Consider the following 25400-nt stretch of genomic DNA (forward strand, 5'->3'; position numbering starts at 1 on the left):
AACACTTAATTTAATCTTGTTTTTTTATTTTCTATACACATATTCTTATAGCAGTAAACATTTAATTGAACATTTATTTTTTATATGAAGTCGCAATTTCTGCACCTTTTAACGACACATTTAATACAGATCCTTGAACTATTTTTATTATGATATGCAATATAGATCCTTATATTGGATCGCATTAAAATAATTAAGATTTCGATAAAAAAAAGATATATAAAAACTAGATATACGCTTAGTTTTCGTTTTTCAAAGTTAGGAACTTAAAAAAATTGAAGTAATTCACACATTCACAAACATTTATTAATTAGGAAATAGTCTATTAACATTATCTTAAAGATGTCCTTACAATATATTTATTTACAAAATGTACATAAGTACAGTCATACAAATAAATATTATGTGATTAGATTAATAAAGATTATACGAAAAAGTTGCAACTGGCAACATTTGAAAATTAATTTTATTATACACTTTTGATATCTTTTACATTATATTAATTCCATAATTATTTAGTTGGTTGTTTTTCGTAGAATCCTGTTAATATTTACTTAGTTAAATCTGGCGAAACAGCAATGTCTTCGATGAAGAGAGTAACAATTATCAAAATAGATTTTACATAAGTTATCTGTCCCTATATCCATTAGTCAAATTAAATTATGACAGCTCACTAACGTCGTGTGTCAATGTCAAAAATGTTGGAAGATATTTTTTTCTCTACAAAAGAATTGCTTGGAAATTACAGCATTGATTCGTTATGATTTGTACAGTTTTTAAAGTTCCTGATATGCATCGCTACATACAACAAAATTAGCGCCAAAAGGGATAAAATCAAATAAGCACAAAAATATAACCTGTCCATTTTTAGAGGTCAGTATAGCTGTCATGTTTTTCATGTCTAGGTTTAATATATTTTCAGACAGAACAAATATCGTTGTTTGATTACATATTTTATAGATTTAACTGTCATTTTCTTTACTGATCTAACCACTTGTGTCGTTTTCTTATTAACCACATTCACACAGATTTGTATATATCTAGATTTTAGTCCATTTGGAAAGGTAAGTTAGCCGCTATCCTTGGTTTCTTCTTCCTTTGTGGTTTCTTTTTTGCATTTTGCGGCTGTTGGGGTATCTGGAAAAAAACTTTGTTTTAGTTGGTCTGCATTTATTGAATGTAGTTAATAATCGAATCCGTTAAAAGTAAATTTTATAAATACGTAAAATAACCTCAAACCAATCTTAAGTTATTAATACTGATGCTAATTCTATTATATTCAGAAAAATTGTCACGCGAGAAAGGGACAGGCTACAAGCTGCCAACATCAAGGAAGCAAGATTACCTTTGTTATCTATACTAATATTATAAAGAGGAAAGATTTGTATTTTTGTATGTATTATATAATAACTTAAAATCCATTACGCGGATTTAAAAAATCTTTCACCATTAAAAAGGTAATTTATCTGATAGTAACATAAGCTATATTTTTTATATTTTTTTAATATCACGGGAAAGAAGTCGCAAGCAACAGCTAGTCATTTGTCTAGTTAGTCAGCTAGTCATTTATAATGAATTTGCAGTTAGAAATATCACAAACGTAAATAAAACAAAGTTTTTATAATTCGATGGGGGTGAAGCCGCACGAAAACAGCTTGTATAGTAAAAAAAATATATGCAAACTGACGGTGTGTTGCGCGTGCGGCGGCTGCGCGGGGAGCTGGGGCTGGGGCTGCGCCAGCGCTTCTGAACCATCTCTTCTACTGCTAGAAGGAACCGTATTCTGTACTCTTCTGGAAGATAAACGTAATACATGTGTTGGGGCGATCAAATAAACGGACTATAATCACTTTTCTCTCCCTTAACCCTAGTTTTACAAGATACTTTTTTTTATTTTTTTTTTGTCTTTTATTTAGAAAACGGCTATCTCTTTGCTTCTTTTTTGTGTATGTATTCCTACATTTACTGCAGTACCATACGTCAGTAAAATCTCACTCTAGTCATCGTTTAGAAAAAACTTTCTTACATCTTCGTTCAAAAATATGGATTTATTCACATACATTAGAGATATATAATTTAGGATTGGCTCTCTAAGACAGTATTACCCGACAGAAAGAGTAATGTTTTTCGCCCGTATTTTTGTATGTATGTTAATTTAAACTTTTAAAATGTCGATTGTTTTTAAATTGTCGATTGTCGTTTAAACTTTTAAAATTTAAGTTTAAACGACAATCGATTTTGATAAATTTCAATTTGTATTCTTCTCCAAGGTTTTATAGGATTTATATCGAAAACATAATATTGATATGAGAGTTTAATTCTAAATAAACAGTAAGTAGGAACTTCAAATACACACGTAATTTTTTTTTCAAGTGTTTTTCCTTTTTTTCTGAAGTATATCTAGTGGAGTTTGTCAGTTTTTTTTAAATTATGGTTAGGTAATTTCTCATATTAATTGACTAATTAAAAATGCCAAGGTTCCTTCATATGTAAACTGCTAACCGTTTAACAAATTTTGACAGAAACATTACATTTGTATATCTAGTAGAGACATTTCGTTATTTATTAATTTCTTTTATTATTTTTCAATATAAAATAATCGAAATATTCGCTTACCTTTGACTGGTCTGCACTTGCAAGGGTACAAATGGATTGGAGAGTCTGTCCGCGCTCTGCGTACTACACACTGGCTTACTGGCATTAGGCACTGTTGATAGATTCTGAAAAATAATAAAATATTTATATGACGCAAATAAGAAAATAAACAGTGTCCTTAGTATTAAGGAACGAACGAATTTTATAAACAAAACAGTTATTTTATAAATGACTACTTGTAGTTCGAAACTTAATGGAACTAAGTAATAATATAGCTTATAACACTTAGTAATAAAGTAGCTTTCTAATGGTTAAAGAATTTTCAAAATCCCTCTAGTAGTTTTTGAGTTTATCTGTCACAAAGATATTCAAAAATATATAGAGAAAACATAGTTGACACTTGAAACATTTTCTAAATAATCATACTAGTGCTACCTGGTGTCCGATAGTTAAAATCACAAACAATTATTATAATTTAAATACTAAGAAGCGTCTCGGTCAAAGACATTAAGATATAACCATACAAAGAAGTTACCGGTGAAAAAATGTTATTTATTATGTCTAGTCTATATATTTCTTAAATATCTTTGGTACAAAAATACAAAAGTATCCTCTTAAGGTACATCATACTAATATTATAAATGTGAAAGTATAGATGGATGAATGTTTGTTAGAGTTTTTAGCCTAAACGGGTGAACGGATTTCAATGAAATTTGGTATAGACGTAGAGGATAGTGTGGAAGAACACATAGGCTATTTGGTTTTGTTTTTTTTAATTCCATGCGGATGGAGTCGCGGACGAAAGCTTACAATATTGACATACATTGCCTTGCACCCAGCTGGGTCCCAGCACGATGTTGTTGGGGGTGCTCGGTGCGAACACGGGGTGCGGAGGGTGTGGGGGGTGCTGGGGGTGTGTCGGGGGGTGCGGGCGGAACTGCGGGAAGGGCAGGTGTGCGGCGCCCGGCACCTGCAGAGGCTTCGACATGCCCACCAGCTGAGGGAACGGCGCTGCGTTCTGTAATAAAAAAAAATTGCTAAAAGTCCGCGTAAAACAAAAATATACCGTCACTAATACCGTAGTTATTTATATAAAGAATTTTAAAATGGGCCCAGTAGTGGAGTTATTTCAATATATACAAAAATAGAAATCTTTCTCTTTTATTAGTGTAGATATAATAAAAACGTTTCTTTACTATTTACAGTAAGTGGAATTTTCAAATGAAATGGTCGAAATTCATATACTGAAATAAATACGAAGGCTCTTGCTGAAAATTTAAATAACCCATGACAATTTTTTGCTACTATCCGATTTTAGTTTTTGTCCCTTTCTCATAAAGCAGTTTTATCCAAATTTCTTACCCCTAAGTTTAGTAATGTGAATACATATAGCCTAAAGCGATATTAAAGTGTTTTTAGTGAATAAGAATGATTGGAATACATTTTCTAATAGCTGACATCTTACATAACAAAGTGTATGTTTAGGTTTTTTTATATTAATATAGATATAAATAAGTTACCTTCAAATTGGAGTTTGTCCATTCATTGTGCGCGGGCGCTCGATTGCTTTCCTTACGCCAGTTGTCTTGCGGCCTGTAAACAAATTAACACATTAAATGCTACCATTTTCTACTAAAAAGACCCAAGACGTGCATATACATATGAATGAAATTAAAAAAATAAATAGAGAAGGCATAGTCGATACTTTACTTTGTAAATTGTTTTATGAATTGTTTCGAGAAAGTACCGATTAATAAAATTTCGTTCAGTTTGCTTCGACTTTTTAAATCTCTTTGATTTGAACATAGAAGAAACGTAGGAGGTGTCAGAACCGCACCTAAAGGTCCATAGTCTCTGTCTACCCCTCTGGGTTACGGGAATAAAATATGTTGTTGTTTGTGAACTAGCAGACTGTGGCATTCAATGTGTTAATATACTATTTTAAAATAAAATAACAGTCGATTACTGAAACAAATAAATATTTCGTGATTCGCTTACAATGTGACAGACGTCAGATTTTATTGTAATTTGTAGTTCAAGCGTGGTTACATATTTAAATTTCGTTTCAGTATTCGACTTTTAATATAAGATGGTTTTATGAATAAGTGTCTATTGCGTAAAAATGTATTATTTTTAATCTGCAAATACAGTAAAGATGTAAAATTGATTTTTATAGCTATTACATACTAAAATTTCGATATAATGAATTCTAAACTCAATTACAAAGCATTAGCTTGCAAAAAGCTGATATTACAAGCATTAAAACATTTCTAATTAAAAATATAAACGAAACAATATTAAATAAGCATATTTTATTTATTTATTTGCATATGTTCTGAATGTCGAATATATTTTTAAAAATACTTCTATGGCAACACTTGTTAGCAAATCTTACCCCGCGAAAAAATTCCAAAAAGGACCTAATATGCTGCTTGTAAAATTATTAACAATAAATTATATAAATCTTTATTAATTTATCAAAATAATAGGCAATATGCATATGACGCCAAATTGTACCAAACTTTTTTTAAGTATACTTTATTACTATAAAAACATACCTATAAAGATTTTTTTTAATGTTATGTGATTTAGTGGTGAAATTTAATCTTTAACATTTTTTTTAAAGTATTTTTAGCTCAATAGTTGAATATTTTTGAGTCATTTTTTTTCAGGTTATTTTATAACAAGTAGAAACGTTTAAAAAAAGAAAAAAATACATGCATATTCCTTATTCATATTATTGAAGTAATTTTAATATCTTTAGTAAAATTATGTAATTTAGTGGTAAATAAGTCTGTTTAAATTTTACTAATAGTAAAAGTATAAAATGTTTAGTAAATACAAGTGTTTTTAAATTGTATATTTGTTAATAATTAATTAAAAATATAGTTTCTACTTACTTTGGCGGCGACAATGGAGTTTTCTCGGTTTTACGCCAGTTAGTTTGTTCAACGGAATTCTGTAACATATTAATTAATGTAAAAATGCCAAATACGGGACATAAAAATTTAAATAAATAGCAATATATTATATATATATTACCTTATTTTTCTTATTAATTTCGGTTTCAGTTTCACTTATCTTAAGTAAACTTCTGAGAAGATTTGTTGCGTTATCCTGAATAAAATACAATATTTAAATTCATCATTAGATTATAGAACATTTAGAGCGGACGCACACCTTTGACTAAACTATCGCACGACCGTTTAGACCGACCGACTCGCTTTGATTCCTATAAGCGTATATGGTGCAACTAAACAGTGGAATGGGCTTAAATATCTTAATCTTACTAATATTATAAATGCAAAAGTTTAGATGGATGGATGTTTGTTAGAGTTTGTAGCCTAAACGGCTGAACGGATTTTGATGAAATTTGGTATAGATGGGGAGGATAGTCTGGAAGAACACATAGGCTACTCACTTTTTTTTTTTAATTCCACGCGTACGGAGTCGCGGGCGAAAGCTAGTAATATTACAAATGAGAAATGGATGTTTGTTAGTTTGTAGCCTAAACTGCTGGAAGGATCTCGATATAATTTGGCATAGTTATATAGGATAGTCGCCGGAGAAATCTAGTAAATAATAAGACAATTTTTGGTATATATTTTAAAATATAACTGACCGGAGGGCCGCCATTATTGACAATGTTGGGTACTGCCTTGTTCTTGTCGGCAATCGGCGTCTGTCTGTCTGTCGGCGGACTGCAAGTTATATTAAAAAAACTTTTAATATAATAAATAAAAAGGCGATTATTTTAGAAACCGCATGAATAGTGAGGAGGTTCCTGTCTCTGCAGCCCTGACCACTGGTTGCTTGAGTCATCGGATTCCGCAGCCGGTGGACTTCTATTTTTTTACATATGTTTTATTTTGTTATTTAAAAAAAAATCATGTGAAATATATTAAAATAAGAAAATAAAGATATGAGAATAATAAATAATATATACTAAGTTCTTTATGTTAATTCTTAATGGATTACGTATTCTTTGTATTCCGAAAAGAATTTTTACAAATATTTAGATCTTTTCTTGAGGTTGGTTTTTATCAGTGTTAGCAAAAGAGAAATAAAAAATACTGTAATATCCAAGTGTGAAATAATAAGTGATACATGATTAATGGTTAAATGTTTTAGTATTATCACTACATGTCTTAGTTTTAGTAAATGTTTTAATTTTGGTATTTTTTAATATATGTTTTATTTTTAGTATATGTTTTAGTTCTAGTATTTTAGTATATTTTTAGTTTTAGTATTTTAGTATATATTTTAGTTTTAGTATTTTAGTATATTTTTAGTTTTAGTATTTTAGTATATGTTATAGTTTTAGTATGTTTAGTATATATTTTAGTTTTAGTACTAGCATGTACCTGTAGCTGGCGAAGGCTGAGCGGTGTTCGCGGCGCAGTAGGACGGGCGCTGGGGGCGCTGGGGGCGCGGCGGGGGCTGGGGGCGCGCCGGCCGCCGCCCACTCGGGCTCGGGCGCGAGCGCGGCGGCGCTGCGCAGCTTGCGACCGTACGATATGTTCAACATCTTACTCTCCTGCATTCTGAAAATAATGGAATTTATAAAAGCCTTGCACTTACGTCACGCTTTAGGCTATATATTTTCACGCCATTAAACTTAGGGGGTAAATATTTTGGATAAAAATCCTAATGTGGGAAAGAGACCATAAGTTGCTGCCAACATCAAGACAGTAAATTACTAAGGTTCGTCATGTCATGTCATTTTAACAATTGCTATTGATAATTTGACAAATGTTAACAATAAAATAAAAATTTCATAATTTCATGCGGATGAAGTCCACTGAAACAGCTGGTTACTAATAAAACTTGTCAAAGTATAAGATACTACAAATACTGACCTGTAAAACCTGGTTTCATTGAAGCCCTCCTCCAGCATGCCCCCAGGGAAGGGTGTATCAAACATGACCTGGTAGGAAGGGGTGGCATTCAGTTTGTCTGCGAGGCGCACCGTGTTGCAGTCCGCGGGCCCGTACACCGCCGTGATAGTGCCGCGTAGTGCGTACGGCACGCTCATAGTGCGTGACACGCACACCACGCGGTCTAACAGCTGGTAGTCTGCTTTAGGGTCCGGGGATATGTTGCCTTCGTGTAGTTCCGGCTGTTAAGGAAAAATTTCCATTAAAAATAATAAAAAATACCTTTCACTAGTCTGTTGGCGCGGAATTAAAAAAAAAATGCAAGTAGCTTATGAGTCCTTCCGGACTATTCTGTATCCATACCAAATTTCATCGAAATCCGTTCAGCCGTTTAGGCTACAAACTCTAATAAACATCCATCCAACTAAACTTTCCCTTTTATAATATTAGTAAGATTATAAAGGGAAAAGATTTCTATTTCTTTATTTCTATTTTTGTAAGTATTGAAATAACTCAAAAACTACTGCTCCAATTTAAAAAAATTGTTATCAATAACATCTTACTTATATTACAAATGGGAAAGATGGATGTTTGTTAGAGTTTGTAGCCTAAACGTCTGAACGGATCTCGATGAAATTTGGCATAGACATGGAGTATAGTCTGGAAAGACACAAAGACTACTCATTTTTTTTAATTCCAGGCGAGCGAATGCTAGTAACATGTTTAACGAATTTGTCCACATTACCTTATACAACAAGGTCCATTTGACATGCAAGGTGGGTGTCTTCTGTTGCTGTGTGTGGTGTTGCTGCGCGTCCACGTGTGCGGCGAGCGCGCGCAGCTCCTCCGGCTCCAGCGCCTGCGAGCCGCACGTGCGCCGCGCCGCGCGCCCCGCGCCCTGCGCCTTCAGCCACGTCACCACCGCTTGCGGCTTCTTCTCTCTGGAAGGAAGTACACATTATACAAATATACTAGCTGTTCCCCTGCCACTTCATCCGCATAAGCATTTTTTTTTATAATATAAGTTGGCAAACGAGTAATCGGCCACCTGAATTCACCGAAATGAAAAGCGACCGCTGCCCATAACATCCGCAATTGCAGATGCGTTGCCTACACTTCATTGACGGAGGAGACGCACATAAAGAGGATATTTCCCCTTCCTATGCGTCTCCTCGACCGTCAAATCCACTTTTCCTTCCCATTCTTTCCTCTCAATAAAAGAGAACTTAAAGTAGGCCTCCGGCACCACACTCATCAGACGAAACACGGAATTGCTTCCATTCCACGCCTGTCTTCTGTGTGGTCGTGGTATTACACCGGGCGTGCCGGCCCTGCAGTGCTGAGATGTTTAAGCAGGCTCTACCACTGTTAAAAATGTCAAAATACCAGTTACCTTACTATGGCAACTTTGCTTTCTTGATGTTGGCAGCAACTTATGGTCTCTTTCCCACTTTAGGGTTTTTATCCAAAATATTAACCCCCTATGTTTAATGGCTTGAAAATATATAATAAAGATTTATTCAAAAATATGCTATAATAGGGAATATGCATGTATCTTTTTTTCTTTTTTTAAACGATTATGTTATAAAATAACCAGAAAAAAAAATTGACGCGAAATCATTCAACCATTGAGCTAAAAATAATAATAATAATAAAATAAAATTACGACCACTTTTGAGCGATTAAAACGCGGTCGGAGTTGTCATGAGACAATTGACGTCAATCGTCATATTCCATTCATAGCATACGCTGAGATACTACCATACAAGTTTAAATTAACTTATCTAAAAAATTTCTAAAAACAAAGTGAACTCACCCGACTTCCCCCGGCCACAATTCCTCTTCGAATATGATATTCTTGTCGTAGTGGTAGGGCAGATTGTCGAAGACCTCTGGGAAGTGCTGCGCGTACGCCTTCACGAGGTCGAGGCAGCGCTCCGAGTACTGCCACGAGTTGCTGACGGCGCAGCGCCGCGTGTACCCCGACACCTCTTGATTCTGTACACATATTTACAATAATATTACTCATATTATAATTGCGAAGGTTGTTTTATACACTAAATCTTATTTCTATTTTATGTCACTAAGCCTAATTTAAAAACAACACAATTTAAAATACCATATAGACGAAAAAATGTTGACTGGAATTCAAAAAGGCAATTAAAATTATTTACAGTTAATAATGATATACAATAATAAAAAAAATCAATTAGAACACAAATTAAATAAGTAAAAAAAAAGTCAAATAAACAAGTGAAAACAATGAATTACTACACCCTATTCCTCTGGATGACTGAGGGCCGCCTGTTTGCAAATTGCGAAGGTTTACATGGATGGATGGATGTTTATTGCAGTTTATAGCCTAAACTGCTGAACGGATCTCGACTTGGCATACATGTAGAGGAGAGTATGAACACATTTTCGTATTTTAAATATCACACGGACGGAATCGCGGACGAAAGCTAGTAATTAATAAATAAACATACCTTTTTGTTGAATTTAAGATTAAGTCCTATGTTAAGTTTATTCTGATTTTCTGTAGGAAGGTTATTCCTTTCACCGAGAATAACAAGAACAGTGCCGGTGATGCGAGACAGCATCTGTGCAGAGATACCTGAAATATAAAAATAATTAAACACCATAATTTGCAGATTTTAGCAAAAAAGGCGCAAAAGGTGGGACGGAATAAACTTTTTATTCTCATCTGTCCCCACGTGAGAATTAAATGTTTTATCCGTCCCCCCTTTAGTCTCACTATCACCAATAAGGCGAAAGATAGAACCACTATGTAATAAAATAAGTTTCTACCGTCCTGTCGTCGCAAAAGGTGGGATGGATAAGACTTTTTATTCTTATCTGTCTCCATTTGGGGACAGAGTGGGGTGACGGTTGGGAATAATCCAAAATATGGATGAAATTGGCATTACCGGCCACGCATATATATCACAAATTTCAATTTGGGGGTGTAGTTTTAAGTAAAAATTACCGCAAGCTGCTGCAGCGTGGTTGGCGGCGCGGTAGGGGCTGGCGAGGAGGCGGCGGCCGGGCGATGGCTCGCTGGTCTCCGTCACACACACCTTGATGCGCCCGCTGCCTATGCACTCGGAATCCACGATCTAAAACACGATTATTATATACTATATACAATCAGGGAATCTGACGGTATTTTTAATAGCTACAGTTCGAATATTTTGAACGCATTGAAAATGCAATATATACTAATTATAAAGGGGAAAGATTTGTATATTTTTATTTTTATATGTATGGAGATAACTTAAAAACTATTGGGCCGATTTTAAAGATTCTTTAATCATTAGATAATTTATCTGTGAATAACATCTTACTAATATTATAAATGCGAAAGGTTGTATGGATGGATGAATTGAGGAATGGATGTTTGTTAGAGTTTCTAGCCTAAACTGCTAAACGGATTTCAATAAAATTTGCAATAGATATAGAGCAGTCTGGAAGAACACATAGGCTCACTATTGTTATTCTTTATTCTACGAGAATGGAGTCGCGGGCGAAAGCTAGTAGATTATATGATTTAATTTCACGCAAACGAAGTTGCGAGCAACAGCTAGTACCCAATATGATGATTTTAAAATATTTAGGAAAATACGTCTTCAATACACTATTAAGTAGTTATATGTTGTTAAAAAGCAAAAAATGTGTACTATATAGCATTTTCTGGTTATAAAAACATTAAAACACCAAAAAGTGATCAAATTTACGGATGTACGGCATACAATAATGAAGATAAAGATTTACCTTAGCCAAACATCCATAATACTGTCCTTGGGTCAGCAAGAAGACGTGTTCTCCTACGGGGTATGCCTCCTGGGGTGAGCAGAACCTATGGTGGGTGGTGGTGTGGTATGCGGCGACGGGCAGCACGGCCTGCAGCGCGTACCCGCACGGCACCTCGCACCACTCCGCTTTACGCACCATCGCCGTTTTATCCTGGATTATATACTTGTAACCTGCAGGATACAAAATTTATTAACAAACCTATCTATTTATACTAATCATATTTGAAAGGTGCCACAATTTTAAATAAGATATAGCCTATGTTACTCACAGATAAATTTCCTTTCTAACGGTGAAAGAATTTTTAAAATCGGTCCAATAGTTTTTTAATTTCAATGCATACAATAATACAAATCTTTTCTCTTTATAATATTATTATATGTTGATTATAGATTAGCATTTTTTTTGATACTTTTTTAATAAAACTAATATTTTTTTTTTACTAAGTAGTCTTTATATTGTAGATTATCCTCTACATCTATATTCGATCAGCAGTTTAAACTACAACTCTAACAAACATCCATCCATACAAACTTTAGCACATTTATAATATTAAAAAGAATATTACTAGGCATAAACTAGACTAGTTTAAAAATTATCAATTAAATCGTATACCCGATATTCAAGTCGATTATAATAGCTTTTACATTGGAATTAGCTTTTGCCAGCGACTCCGCGTGGAATTAAAAAGTACAAAAGTGAGTAGCCAATGTGTTCTTCCAGACTATGCTCTACATCTCTGTCAAATTTCATTGAGATCAGTTCAGCGTTCAGCTGTTTAGGCTACAAATTCTAACAAACATCCATTCCATCCATCTAAACTTTCGCATTTATAATACTTCCAATCTTTATAACGTATATAAATTAAAACTATGGAAATATACCTTACCTTTAATATTAACAGCATGAACTATAATATTGACGTCTCCTAATTCAATGCCAAGTCGATTCATATTGCTGAAAAAAAAAATACAAATTATAAAAAAAATATCTCAAAAATCTTAGTAAAATACTACAAATACAGTAACATAGACAAGATTCAATCTCGATAAATGTAATAGATTTAGAAAAATTACAAATTTTAATATTAAAAAATTTATTTGTATTTGATTTTGTATTTTCAACATATAGAAACATTTATTTAACATAGGTTATCAAGTTAAAGTAATAAAACTTAAACATACTGTTCAATAATAGTAGATCGTTCAGATATCCACTGTTTGTGTAGATTTCCTGCGTTCACTTCTGTGGAGTAAGTACCCTGGACGTCCATATTCTTCCCCACATGATGCATCCTCATCTTCTCATTAGATACTGATATCACTCTGGAAATTATAAATACAATATTACTTCTAACTATTAGACGGTTAGAGGTTTGTTAGTTTATAACCTAAACGGCAGAATGAATCTAGAGTGAAATTTGTATTTAGAGAATAGTCTGGAAGAACACACCGGGTACTTATATTTTATTTTATTAACTCCACGCAGACGTAAAGTAGTACAAATATAAATTCGGTTAAATACACATATAGTAAAACTGATTGCCATATACGTAGTTAAAAAAAATATTTTGAAATAAGGATACCTCGCCTAATAAAACAAAAACGTCTGGCTATTTCCTTTACCATAAACAATAAATAATTTAACAGTGGTAGTGTCCGCTTTAACATCTTAGCACGAATGGGCCGGCACGCCCGGTGTAATACCACGACCACACAGAAAACAGGCGTGAAGTGGAAGCAATTCCGCGTTTCGTCTGATGAGTGTGGTGCCGGAGGCCTAATTTTAGTCCCTTCCCCTTTCCATCCCTTTCTTAAGAGGAAAGGATGGGAAGGGGAAGTGGATTTGACGGTGGAGGATATTCATAAGAAGCGGAAATATCCTCTTTATGTGCATCTCCTCCTCCGTCGTATAAGGGTAGGCAACGCATCTGCAATTGCGGATGTCTATGGGCAGCGGTCGCCTCGCCATTTTGGCGGATTCTAGTGGCCGCTTGCTCGTTTGCCACCTTATGTTATAAAAAAAAAAGTCAAAAAGCTATTTACACACAAGCAAGATAGATGGCGCTAATTTCAAAGTTAACTTAAAACATATTAAGCAAAATTTGTACTAATGTTTGCTTATACTCAGTTTATTTCTAAGTTTAACTTTATAGCGCGTTTATTTGTAAGGCTGTTTGTGTGTAATAATTACATTTGGTAATACTTACTTAGCTTTGGTGAGATGTGGCCAGCCGACCCATATGACCTTGCCCAGCAGTTCCCTCGCCACCTGCTCCAGAGGAGGCTCCTCCTCTCGTATGATCTCCACTATCATGTTCTCGTTGCGGGAAGGTTGGTCGAACACTTTCACATGCTTCTTTATTAAGCTGGTCTGGAAGATGTTTATTTTTAATATAAAACAAAAAAATGTACTCATACATATAAGGATATATTAGTAAGTTTTTTTTAAATTCTGAACAGAAACACTAATACTAATATTATAAATGCGAAAGTTAAGATGTATGGATGGATGTTTGTTAGAGTTTGTCTAAACTGATCGGATCTCAATGAAATTTGGCATACATGTAGAGGATAGCCTGGAAAAACACATAGGGTATTTGGTTTTGTTCTTTTTAATATCACTCAGACGGAGTCGCGGGCGAAAGATTGTATAAAATAACTAAGTGCTATTTAACATAATTATTTTATTTTAAAAAATCTTAGCTAAATTTAATATATTACTATTAAATTAAAGGAAATATTTCATCATTCAATTTCTATGAAATTTCATACAGTAAAAGTTATTTTTTAAGTATTCCATAAACGGTAACAAAAATATTGATTAGTACTATACCTTATACTTAAGATGTCGCATGGTAGGGAAGCCAGGGTAGAGTAGGTCACGCTTGGCGTTAGGCAGCATTCCCCTCTTGAGCTGGTCCTCCGGCACGTCCAGCTTGGACCTAAACACCAGCAGCTCGATGGCGTGGTTCTCCGTTATCGGCGGGAAGTATGCCGGAGATAATGCCACACCTGAAGGAAAATTACATTTTTATTACATAAAATATACAAATGGGTAAATGATCTAGTTATTGACACTAGGTATTACCATTTTAGTTCCAAAGTGTACAATATTAGGGTAAATGATACAGTTGTTGACACTACGTATCATTTTAGTACCAAAGTGTACAATATTAGGGTAAATGATCTAGTTGTAGACACTAGGTATTACCATTTAAGTAGCAAAGTTTACAATATTAGGGTAAATGATCTAGTTATTGACACATAAAGCAACAGTTAAAACAAATTTACTTAAACAAACATAACTAACGTTTATATTTAGATTTTTAACTAAGATTCAATGTATACATGTAGATACTGTATTAACATGTTTTGTTGGCAAACCTATATAAATAAACATAAGCTAAGACAACCATTCATACCTAAGTTAGCAGGAGACCAGTTGTATATCAACATAGGCCCATGACTATTCCTTTTCAATTCATCTTCAGTCAATCGCTGGTAGCAGGGCGCCATCGCTGACAGCAAATTTGTCTGAAACAATTTGTAACATTTTGTTAGATATATATATATTTTTTAATTGGATAACCAGCACATGACCACTATCCCATCTAGACCAAGATGAAGATGTGGTCGAAGGATGGTACGCGCTAGTTTAGTAATTTGGAAATAAGATCCAAATCTACTAATAAAATGTTAAAAATCTAAATTTATTTCTGGTTAATACTGTATCAGCCAGCTTTTTACATTAAAAATGTAAGAGCCAAATATTAAAACGACTTTATTTAAGCACCATTTACAATCTAACAGACGATAATTATTTTATATTTTGAAGTGCAAGTGGAATTCGCCAAAATAGCAACAATACTGTCGCCCATAGATGTCCTTATTTGCGTATGATTTACTTCATCATCATTATCATCACCAGCTCACTATACGTCCCCACCGAGGGGCTCTGAGCCTACTCTGAAGTTAGGGTGACTAGGCCATAGTCAACCACGCTGGCCCAGTGCGGGTTGGTTGACTTCACACATATCTTTGAATTTCATCGCCGATATGTGCAGGTTGCATCACAATGTTTTCCTTCACCGTAAGGACGTCGAGTAAATTTATTTATATTGATTTACTTATCTTTAATCAATAGAAGAAGATATTTATCCTACTTATGTGTTATCCATGATATTATTTTCTTCATAAGAAAGGGGCGGGAAGGCAAAGGGGTTTATATTTTATTACAATTTAGTTTAATAGGTTGTTACATATAAAAATGGCGTTTCAGTATTCCGTTATAAGTTCTCTTACCTCATCAATAAATGGTATAAGTACAACAGCCTCCCAGTCATTCCTCTTGCCGTTGAGGTCAGTCTCGAAGTGGACAGGGTAATAGTGCACAATGGGGGAGTCTTCATCCGTCATCAGATCATGAAATGGGGTAGGCAGGAGTTGTTTACTAGCAGCTGGTAACACTGCCAATAACTGAAAAAAACAAATTATTAAGATTCAATTATTGTGAAACTTATCTGAAATGGTAAAACTACAATTTTTAAATAAAATTGGCTACAAAGTATTAGCATTTTTTTAATATGAAAATCTACTAAAGTAATACTTTTTTTATATAATTTAATGACATTAAAAATTGAAAAACAATAAAATTGACATTCACTTCCTTGAATTAAAAATCTTGATTGATAATTTTAGTTGTATTTTCTATACATTTTGTACTTAATTTTAATTAGGAAAGTACATACAGAATATAGCTATGTATATCGAGGGGGAAAACTTCAAAAGCAATATTGATTTAAAAAAAAAATACCTGTTCAAAAGGTTTAAAGGGTTCACCCAACTCGAACTCTATCTTGAGGTCTTTAAATCCTTTGATATCGGAGATGTATGGAGCGTAGTGATGTGGGTAGTACCAACACCAGGAAGGACAGCCCTTGTAGTAGTACCACAAGTTCCATTGTATCGCGCGCACGTAGCCCTCCGCCTGGTCCGCTAACACCTCCCTACACAACTTGCGTACTCACATCCGACACTTAGTGAACCCCTTAGTAGAAAGCTGACTAGACTCAGCTTAATATACTTCCCAACCAGACATTTAAATACTATACATAGTGAACATTTTTTCACCGATAACTTGTTTGAAAGGTACTATGTTGTGCAATTTATTTCACCTCATGCCATGAAACATTTTTTTAAAATTAGGAGCTCCATCTTTTGTTATAAAATAAACTAAATAGTGTCACAGAATACATAAACATTTTTTTATTATTATTCCACGCGTTTAAGAAATACGAATACCATTAAGAAACGAAGTTTTAAAAAATAATTTAAAATATTCTATTATACTAGTATCTTACTCAGTAACTTTGGAATAGTCCAATTTGTTCATATAATAATCTTTCTTATGTTGAATGAACTCCATTTCTATGTTCGCTTCCTCTGAAAATAATTTAAGAACACACTGTATAGTTAATTCTGGACAAACAGATGAAAAATATTTTTAACATAAAAACTAACCATCACTGGTTTCTTCATATTCCTCTTCACTATTTATATCCATATCGTCCATATACTGAAAACAAAACATGTCAATAAAGAAAGAAAAAAATTTACGTCACAAACGAACTTGGGATCACACGTATAAGTTACCAAGATACCATGAAAAATATCAAATAGTTTAAGAACGCAAATGGGATTAATATATAAAAATATACATATAACAGCTTTTATCAATGATTTCTTTTAAGTGTCAAATAAAAAAAAACTTAGCTAGTAGCATAAGTTTTTACATCAATACCAAATATCGTCAAATTCCATTGAACATCCCAAGATATTTATCACAATCATACATCATTCCAACTAAAGTTTCACAAAATTAGTAAGAAGATATACATAAGTGCTTATCAAAATAAATTACCATATCTTCGGTGGCCTTAATAAGTGCTTGTAATTCATTATCAGGTTTGTTCGCTTTGATATGATCTATGTTCACATTGAATGTGTCATCATTGTTCGGTTTGTACTGCAAAATAAAAAAAAAACATCAATCAAATATCAACTTGTTCCTACAGAGGATTGGCACAGTATGTGCTGCTGTTCCATACATTAAATATAATACGATTAATTATATTATAATAATCTCTTCATATTCAATCAAAGAAATGAGCAAAATTAGTGCTAAAGTTATAAATTCTTACCACTTTTCTTTCATTTGCATTCGGTCTCCTTCCTGTCTTTGCTTCGAAGAATTTTAAATCAGTATAAGTGTCGTGGAACTTCTCTTTGTCAATTTTAGCTAGTTCTTGCATAAACAGCTCAAAGCGAGGCAGATTTAGGTCACCTGCTTCATTTATATAACCTGAAATGTACATAATTAGTAGCTCACGCTCTATTTCGAATATCTCCAAATTTTATTGTAAAATTTAAATATGTTCTATAAAGAAATCACATCTAGGATGGTAATAGCGATTCATACTATTATTACACAACACATAACATAACATTAATATAAAAACTACAGCATATAAGTATATTTTTTTATGTTTCTTAAGCTAGCACTTGGCCACAATCCCACCTGAAGAAAGTGATGACGCCAAAACAAAATTATAGATTATTATTTATCATCATCCTCATCATTCTACTCCCGTAGGGTCGGCACAACAGGTTTTTGTCCTCCAAATAGCTCTGTCATCACACCTTTTTTGATCATGTCACCTTTCACGCAATACATCCATCTCTTTCTACCTCTACCGGTGTACCCTTCCACACTCATAACTATCATTATTATTAATTAAATATATAAATTAACTCACCATCTAATGTTGGTAAAACTGTCATATAAGTTTTATATAAGATGGGTAATGCATCATTGTTAATATGCATGTTAGGCAAATTGGGTATAAAATCATTGCCCACTAGAAATCCCATCAAGACCCAATCATCAACAATTTTCTCTATATCGTACTTGAAAGGCAAGTTGTCTTTGATATCTATGAACTCTTGAGTTAAGTATTCCCGAAGTAGAGAGAGATGGAGGAGGTAGAAGTTTGTTTCTTCCGGGCTGGTAGCACGCTGTGTTGTTTTACCAAATTTAACCTGCAAAAACATTATTATATTAAAATTAAAATTGAACATGCCATTTACTTAAAAGTTAGATTTACAAATTACATTGATTAAGAAAGAATAGTACATCATTGCCAAGAGTAAATATTATATTATTACAATGTAGTCACATTATTTTAGGCTCCTTTTAAATTTATAAATAAGGGGTGAAAGCAAGTTTTGAATTTACAAACTCTATGCGGAGTCGCGAGCAACAACTAGTTGTTTATAATTTATCTATATAATTTACATGGGAATAACAGCTTTAATATGTACAGAATTTTTTGATTATATTCATAATTGAAGAAATAACTAATTTCCTACAAACCTCTTCTCGCAACAATGCAAAATGTGGTTCATGGGTGCACATTCCCAACATTATAAGATCAGCATCCAAGCCGTACAAACAATGTCTTGTATTAGGATCGTAATCAGGCTGGGAGCGAGCCCAGCGTATATAATCCATAATTTTATGCTCACCTTCTCCGGGTGTCTAAAAACAAACAAAGACAATACAACCACTGTCTATATATCTCCAACAAGATGCTACATATGATAGACAGGGTAGAGGATGTACAAAAAGGCATTCCCCTACCAAGTTCGAATATCATTCCTATACCTCTTTTACAAAAATGGGTAGGAAGGTATAGACTAATATTTGCTTATATAGGTTTATTTAATTTACCTCATGTCCCGACAGTACTACTTTCACTTTGGACCAAAGCGGATCTTCTGATATTTGTTTTTTAACAAAATATTTTAACTGGTCATGCAAGCGTGCCATGAACACCGTACCAGGTGTGATACAATTGCTATCAAAACGCTTCTCTGTTGGAAGAACTTCACCTAGAAGAATTCAATTTAATATATTAATTCACTAGATAGTATAAAACAAAATCACTTCCCATTGTCTGTCTATTCCTATGTATAACTATATCTTGAAAACTACACAACAGATTTCTCACAGTAGATTCAAAAGGAAAGTGTATAATATTGTAAAGAAGTAATGGTAATTTTTTTTTTGTGTGATGTTAATAAACACATTTTTATATAGCATTGGACCCATGCAATCCAGGGGTGAGTTTAGTAAAATATTTAACATACATATTCATAGACACTAGCTATTTCACAAATAATACAGCCACTGCCACTGTATGCTTTCCTCTAGCCATAGTGTGTTAATCTGGCACCCAGCTGTGCAAATATCAAACCACAGCCTACATGGGGCTATAAGACTTGATTTTCGAAAGGCATAATGAACCAAGTTCACTCAGAAAATATATTAAACAGTATACCTTTCTCTTTAGCATCTTCTTCCAATTTTTCTGCTTCCCTTGCAGATCGAAATCTGTCAAAACATAATATTTACAAAATCATTATGCAATAAAAAATTATTTTGTAATCATATTTGATTTCAATAGACTTAAATGGTGTAATATGTTTCAATTATTTATTGCACAATAATGATAAAAGTGAGTTCAATATGTTTATACTTTTGGTATTTTTGTAGTTTACTTTCTTTACCTCTTTCTTAGAGGATATGCTTATGAAAGGAGTGGTTTCAGATATAATGGCTGATATAGATGTATGGAAGAGCAGCACATACTCTGCTGACCCTCCATAAGGGATAAGGCCAACTTGATGATGATGAGTTTACTTTCTTGATATAAATGATATTTACCTCCTGCCTCTCTGCTGGTTCATTTTAGCTCTAGGAGCTACTCCATCAATAGCCATAAAGAACAGTTTCTTTGGCTTTATAATTTGAAATAACATACTTAAATAGTGAAATATATCCTGAAAGATTTTCTCCTCAGTGATTCTGAAGTGAGGATTTGAATCATCAGGATGGGAACAATTGTGAATTATACCATTCATGTCTAAATACATATTGTCGAAATCTGGTATCTGTAACAAATAAATATGACTTACAAATATGTCCACAACAATTCCAAAGCAAGAAATTATAACAAAAGGTATTAATATGTATTAATAAGTGATAAAAATCACAGAATTTGTCTCAAAACAAGTTCAGTTTAGTTGTTTTGATAACCATTTTAAAACTTTTAAATGATGGATAAACTCCGTACCTGATATTGTTTGACGAGCTCATTTAGGCAAGGATACCTTTCACTGGTATATCTGAAGAATTTTGGGACACCCATTTTAATTAATCTTCCAACTGTTCAGTTGCAGATTCTGATATTACTCTCTAGTTTCAGTCCAACAAGTACAGATTCTAATCTTGATAACAGTATTCATGAATTTGAACACCTGTTTACTTTAACCAGATTTATAAAATAAACGAGAAGATTAATTAAAATATTAAATTATAATAAACTTGATTTTAGTCTGTGCTAGTGATGGGACTCGAGTTGCTTTTTACTCGAGTGACTCGAGTCATTTTTTTCTTACTCGGACTCGAGTGAAATTTTTGACAACCCGAGTTGCGAGTGACTCGAGTTGACTCGAATTACGAATGACTCGTAACCATTTTGTTGGTTTATACTAAGCGGAGTAAGAAATTTTTACAGCATTTTCAGTTAAATTTGTTATCTTTTTAAAAACACACTATTTCTGTTCTTTTGTAGAGTTTATTTAAGCTTCGTTTAAGTAAATTTTAAAACATGTTTATTATCAAAATTGTGTAAGAATCAAACTGTTCATATTTGGATCTCATGAAAATTACTTGTAAGAATTTATTAAAATGGATTAGAACTTATTTATAGTGCACTATAAAATTTCAACTAATAGATGATATAAGAGGTGTCTTGATTGTGTAGACAGGTTTAGTTTAAAGGAAAACACCATTTTTACACATTTTGTACAGATTTTTTGAGTAACTTTTACGTTAATGCGAAAATAATTTCTTTATGTTAAATTAACATTGTTTTATTGGTTTTAAAATTTTGGTTCCTCGATTTCCTCGGTTATTCCGAGTGACTCGCGTCTATAAACATCACTCGAGTCTTACCTTCACTCGAGTGGCATTCGAGTGAGAAAGTTACGAGTACCGAGTGACTCGAGTGAAAAAAAATCACTCGAGTCCCATCACTAGTCTGTGCCATGTGCCAAGCAAAGCAATTAAGCATATTAGGGATGTGAAGTCGATGCTATTCGATCTATTGTGGATCGAAACAATGAAAGCGATCCATCGGATCCATACGATTTTTGAAACAACCCAAAACTTTTGATCCCTTTATGATGAGGTTTATGTAAAAGTTTTGATTGAAAAAAAATCAAATATAAAACATTTAACAGTAAGTAACCGTCAATCTGTACTAACCCATGATAACGTGTGATTGTTGTTTTGTTTTTCGGTTTTAATTGGTTTATTATTGTTTTACTTTAAAGAAGATATACAGTAAATACAAGAAACGATACTAAATGGATCCACTATAACCAATCGAAAAGGTTTTCTTATAGGAACATCTCTACGATCCACAGATTTTAAAACTAGAAAGCCGAAACTACTACGAAATTACGTTTAAGATTTCCAAATCAATTCAACTTTTTAGTCGTTTATATTGAAACTACAGTTCATTTATTTTCACGTGGTTCATCTAACAATTATGTTTTCTTCTAATTTCATTTTTGAATTTGTTAGAGTATAAATTATTTTATAATTGTGACTTTCTTGTTGATAGTTTTGACTTTTGACAGCTGACAAGCTGACATTGCAGATCAAGCAATATCAAGGGTGTTTTGAACCTTTATTTTGAAGTAAAAAAGTAAAAATTGGAATCAAACAATCTTATTTATAATTGTGATTGTGTTTAATTCTGCAATATCTCGCACATAGGTAAGTCAATATTCCTATTTCCTATGTTATCGTAACAATGTAGCCACAGATAGACTTCTGTCTCACTTGGGAAGTTTAAGTGCCGAAGGTTCCCTTGTGTTTCTTGGAGATCCTGAAATCTCCGTCTTTGTCACCTGTGGATGACCACCGAGGGGGGTCAAATCCCGCATAACACTTGGATTGGACATAATTTTAAAGATTTCCACCCCCAACACCAATAAAAAAGTCAATATAAATAAATAAATAAATATTCCAACACAGTTAGGATACAAAGTTTCAAATCATAAGATTTGAAACTTTGTATCATAAGAGAGCGAGTAAGATTCATTAATGAACTAATTTTAAATAACCCTTTACACAACAACATACATAGTTGCTTCTCACACTATTAATAGAGGTAGAGCCCTCTTTAACATCTTTGCACGAATGGGCCGGCTCGCCTGGGGTAATACCACGACCACACAGAAAACAGGCGTGAAGTGGAAGTAATTCCGCGTTTCGTTTGATGGTTGTGGTGCCGAAGTCCTAATTTTAGTCCCTTTCCCTTTCATCCTTTTTTTAAGACGAAATGATGGGAAGGAAAAGTGGATTTAACGGTGGGGGAGAGGCATAGGAAGAGGAATAGTCCTCTTTATGTGGACTCTCCTCCTTCGTCAATTTAGGGTAGGCAACGCATCGGCAATTGCAGATGTTTATGGGCAGCGATCGCTTTCCATTTCGGTGGATTGTACTGGCCGCGTGCTCGTTTGCCACGTTATATTATAAAAAAATATATATTAAGAATTTTTCATGCTAAAATTTATTTTCTAGACAATAATCATGGAAAGCGATGATCTCGGGAATGAAATAGTAAGATTGGACAATGGCTTCATGGTAGATGAAGAGGAAACTTTTGTTGTTAATTCTGATGATGTCTTGGGTGAGTTTTTTTAATTATAAACAAACCTGCACTTGACCACAATTACACCTAAGAAACATGTTTCCAACTGAATGTAACATTGTAAAAATGTAATGTTTCAGATAGTATATGAAATAGTATGTAATGTGCCAACAATCTTTAGTATTCCAGTACTTCAATATGTAGTTTATTTTGTGGATTTTAGTTATATTTATGTCTCTTAAAAGTTGTGGATTACTTGCTTAACAAATTGGTTTGAGATATTTTTTATTTTAATAATAAACCTAGGTGAATTGATAAAAAGATTAGATATAAGTTATGTTTATTATTTCAGAGCAGGAAGAAAATAATTCAGATTCAAATTGTGGCGGCAAAAATGTTCCATTGCGAGAACAGGATAGATTTTTGCCAATCGCGAACATTGCTAAAATAATGAAAAGAGCAATACCTGAGAATGGAAAGGTAGGGGAAAGTGGAATAGAAAGGGATTGCCCATAGTTACACTGCAAGCAAATAACAATTTTAGTACAATGCAATTAACAAGCTGCAAATGTATTCTTCACGCCTTTGACTAAACTATGTCACAACTGTTTAGTCTTACTTTTATTCCTATGAGGTTATATGGAAGTAAACACACTACTAATTTTTAGTTGTGCAACTAAACAGTTGAATTGGCTGCAAAACAATCGAAAATCGCAAACTGTTGCGTTATTATTTAGTCAAAGGTGTCCATCTATTCTTAGTAACTAGACTTCTAAATGTCAAATCATCTTATTTATCTTCTTCTTAAGAATTTGCAGCGTCTCTAGTGTTGAATCCTACATGTTTACAGATTGCCAAAGATGCGAGAGAATGTGTACAAGAATGTATATCTGAGTTCATATCATTTATAACGAGTGAGGCGAGCGACCGTTGTCAAATGGAAAAACGTAAAACTATCAATGGAGAGGATGTTCTGTTTGCTATGAATCAGTTAGGTTTTGATAATTACGTGGATCCTTTGAAGATATATCTAAAGAAATATAGAGAGATTGTTTTATCACCGGTAAGGGAGTAACAGTAGGTACAATTTTAAAAATTAATCATACAAATGTTACATTTGATGTTTCAAATATTACTATGGTCACTGATTACTTGTATGAAAACATGTTATTTGACAGTGAGATAGTTTTTGACAGACAGAAATTGGGGTTTGGACAGTGGATAAGTCTTTGTATTTTGCATATATCTTTGAATTTTTCACAGATATGTGATATTGCGATGTTTTCCTTTATCGTAAGAATGTTGGGTTGTACCATGGATGTATTAAAAATGTAAATAAAGATATACAGAGACTTTATCCAGGCTTTTTAATGTTAATGACTCATGCTTTTATATATTTGTATTTATTTTCCAGGTAACAATAAATAAGTTGAACAAAGCTTATGTTCTTTCCACTCATTATCGAGGTAAGTTTATTTTAATAATTATTGTCAATTTAAAGTTTCTGCTTTGTATATGTTAATTTTTTTCTCCTGTTTAAGTGTAGTTTGTTAAAATACTTAAACGTTATTATAATGAAATTTCCACTACTAACAAATGAATTGAATGCCTAACAATTTTTTTTTAATTGCATAAATGTTTTCAAAGTATATTTTTGATCCTTTTTTTTCAACAGAACCGTCAACTAGTTATCCTGAAAATGAAGAAGATGTTAAAACAGACACAATCCTGTGTTCATTTAAGAAGGGTCTTGGAGATTTTAATATTAATTAGTGGTGATAGATAAGGAAATAGTGTGAAGTGAATGAAATTCCAAATGTGACTTGTATTGAGATATTTGTCTCCTTTTTGTCGAAGAGTATGAAAAGGATGGCAATATGGAATTATACAAGTGCTTCGATAGTCGAAATAAATTGACGTCATTCTCACGGTCGCTTTTTTAACGCAAGACGTTTTTTAACGCTCTAGTTCATACGAACTTTTTAAAATAAACCTTATTACTTTTGGGCCAGTGCTCAAAATGCTACGCGGGATAAAAATAGCGTCACTTTAAAAGCGCAGCCTGAACATATACATGGAATTGCATTTTGTTTGTTTGAGCGGTTTTTTAACGCGAGTTGAAAAAGCGTCCGTGCGATTGAGCGTTCAAGGGTTTTTATGTTACAAAAATCAGAAAAATATCATGTTTTGCATTATCGTCAATTTATTTTTCTTTTGGGATATATTTTGGGAATCAATTTAATGATGTAAAGAGTGTCAATAAAAATGATTTTTTCTAAATTGTTGTTTTAATACTTTATTAGATTAGTTCTTCAATATAGATACATCTA

At 33.2% G+C, this 25400-nt stretch overlaps 2 protein-coding genes across 2 annotated transcripts; one reads left to right on the plus strand and one right to left on the minus strand.

The window, feature by feature from the left end:
• Positions 1-284: 284 nt before the first annotated feature.
• On the minus strand, positions 285-20996 carry LOC106101762 (5'-3' exoribonuclease 1). Its single transcript, XM_013281101.1, has 32 exons — positions 20479-20996; positions 20070-20296; positions 19684-19736; positions 19074-19234; positions 18717-18881; positions 18100-18382; positions 17485-17645; positions 17205-17309; positions 16805-16859; positions 16645-16726; positions 16098-16290; positions 15587-15760; positions 14707-14818; positions 14118-14296; positions 13492-13655; positions 12467-12607; positions 12172-12239; positions 11244-11455; positions 10459-10588; positions 9959-10086; positions 9289-9470; positions 8218-8413; positions 7455-7714; positions 6960-7139; positions 6218-6296; positions 5638-5712; positions 5496-5554; positions 4116-4188; positions 3419-3613; positions 2617-2720; positions 1688-1793; positions 285-1137 (listed from the first exon to the last, which is right to left on the minus strand). The coding sequence occupies exons 1-32, from the start codon at positions 20551-20553 to the stop codon at positions 1048-1050; spliced, it is 4467 nt and encodes a 1488-aa protein (XP_013136555.1). The 5' UTR covers positions 20554-20996; the 3' UTR covers positions 285-1047.
• Positions 20997-22020: 1024 nt separating this feature from the next.
• Positions 22021-25350, plus strand: LOC106101886 (nuclear transcription factor Y subunit B-3). Its single transcript, XM_013281243.1, has 6 exons — positions 22021-22190; positions 23001-23109; positions 23423-23550; positions 23921-24133; positions 24485-24536; positions 24746-25350. The coding sequence occupies exons 2-6, from the start codon at positions 23010-23012 to the stop codon at positions 24841-24843; spliced, it is 591 nt and encodes a 196-aa protein (XP_013136697.1). The 5' UTR covers positions 22021-22190; positions 23001-23009; the 3' UTR covers positions 24844-25350.
• The last annotated feature ends 50 nt before the right edge of the window (positions 25351-25400 follow it).

Source organism: Papilio polytes, unplaced genomic scaffold (assembly GCF_000836215.1).
Source record: "Papilio polytes unplaced genomic scaffold, Ppol_1.0 DF824303.1, whole genome shotgun sequence".
NCBI classification, from domain to species: Eukaryota; Metazoa; Arthropoda; class Insecta; order Lepidoptera; family Papilionidae; genus Papilio; species Papilio polytes.

Bases quoted from the DNA above. Each gene is read 5' to 3' on its own strand.
- LOC106101762 (XM_013281101.1), bottom strand. From the start codon at position 20,553: ATGGGTGTCCCAAAATTCTTCAGATATACCAGTGAAAGGTATCCTTGC. The intron at 17,310-17,484 runs GTAAGAATTTAT...TTTATTTTGCAG, and splicing joins ATGCAAATGAAAGAAAAGTG to TACAAACCGAACAATGATGA. The intron at 6,297-6,959 runs GTACATGCTAGT...TATAACTTGCAG, and splicing joins TCAGCCTTCGCCAGCTACAG to TCCGCCGACAGACAGACAGA.
- LOC106101886 (XM_013281243.1), top strand. From the start codon at position 23,010: ATGGAAAGCGATGATCTCGGGAATGAAATAGTAAGATTGGACAATGGC. The intron at 24,134-24,484 runs GTAAGGGAGTAA...TTTATTTTCCAG, and splicing joins GAGAGATTGTTTTATCACCG to GTAACAATAAATAAGTTGAA. The intron at 24,537-24,745 runs GTAAGTTTATTT...TTTTTTCAACAG, and splicing joins TCTTTCCACTCATTATCGAG to AACCGTCAACTAGTTATCCT.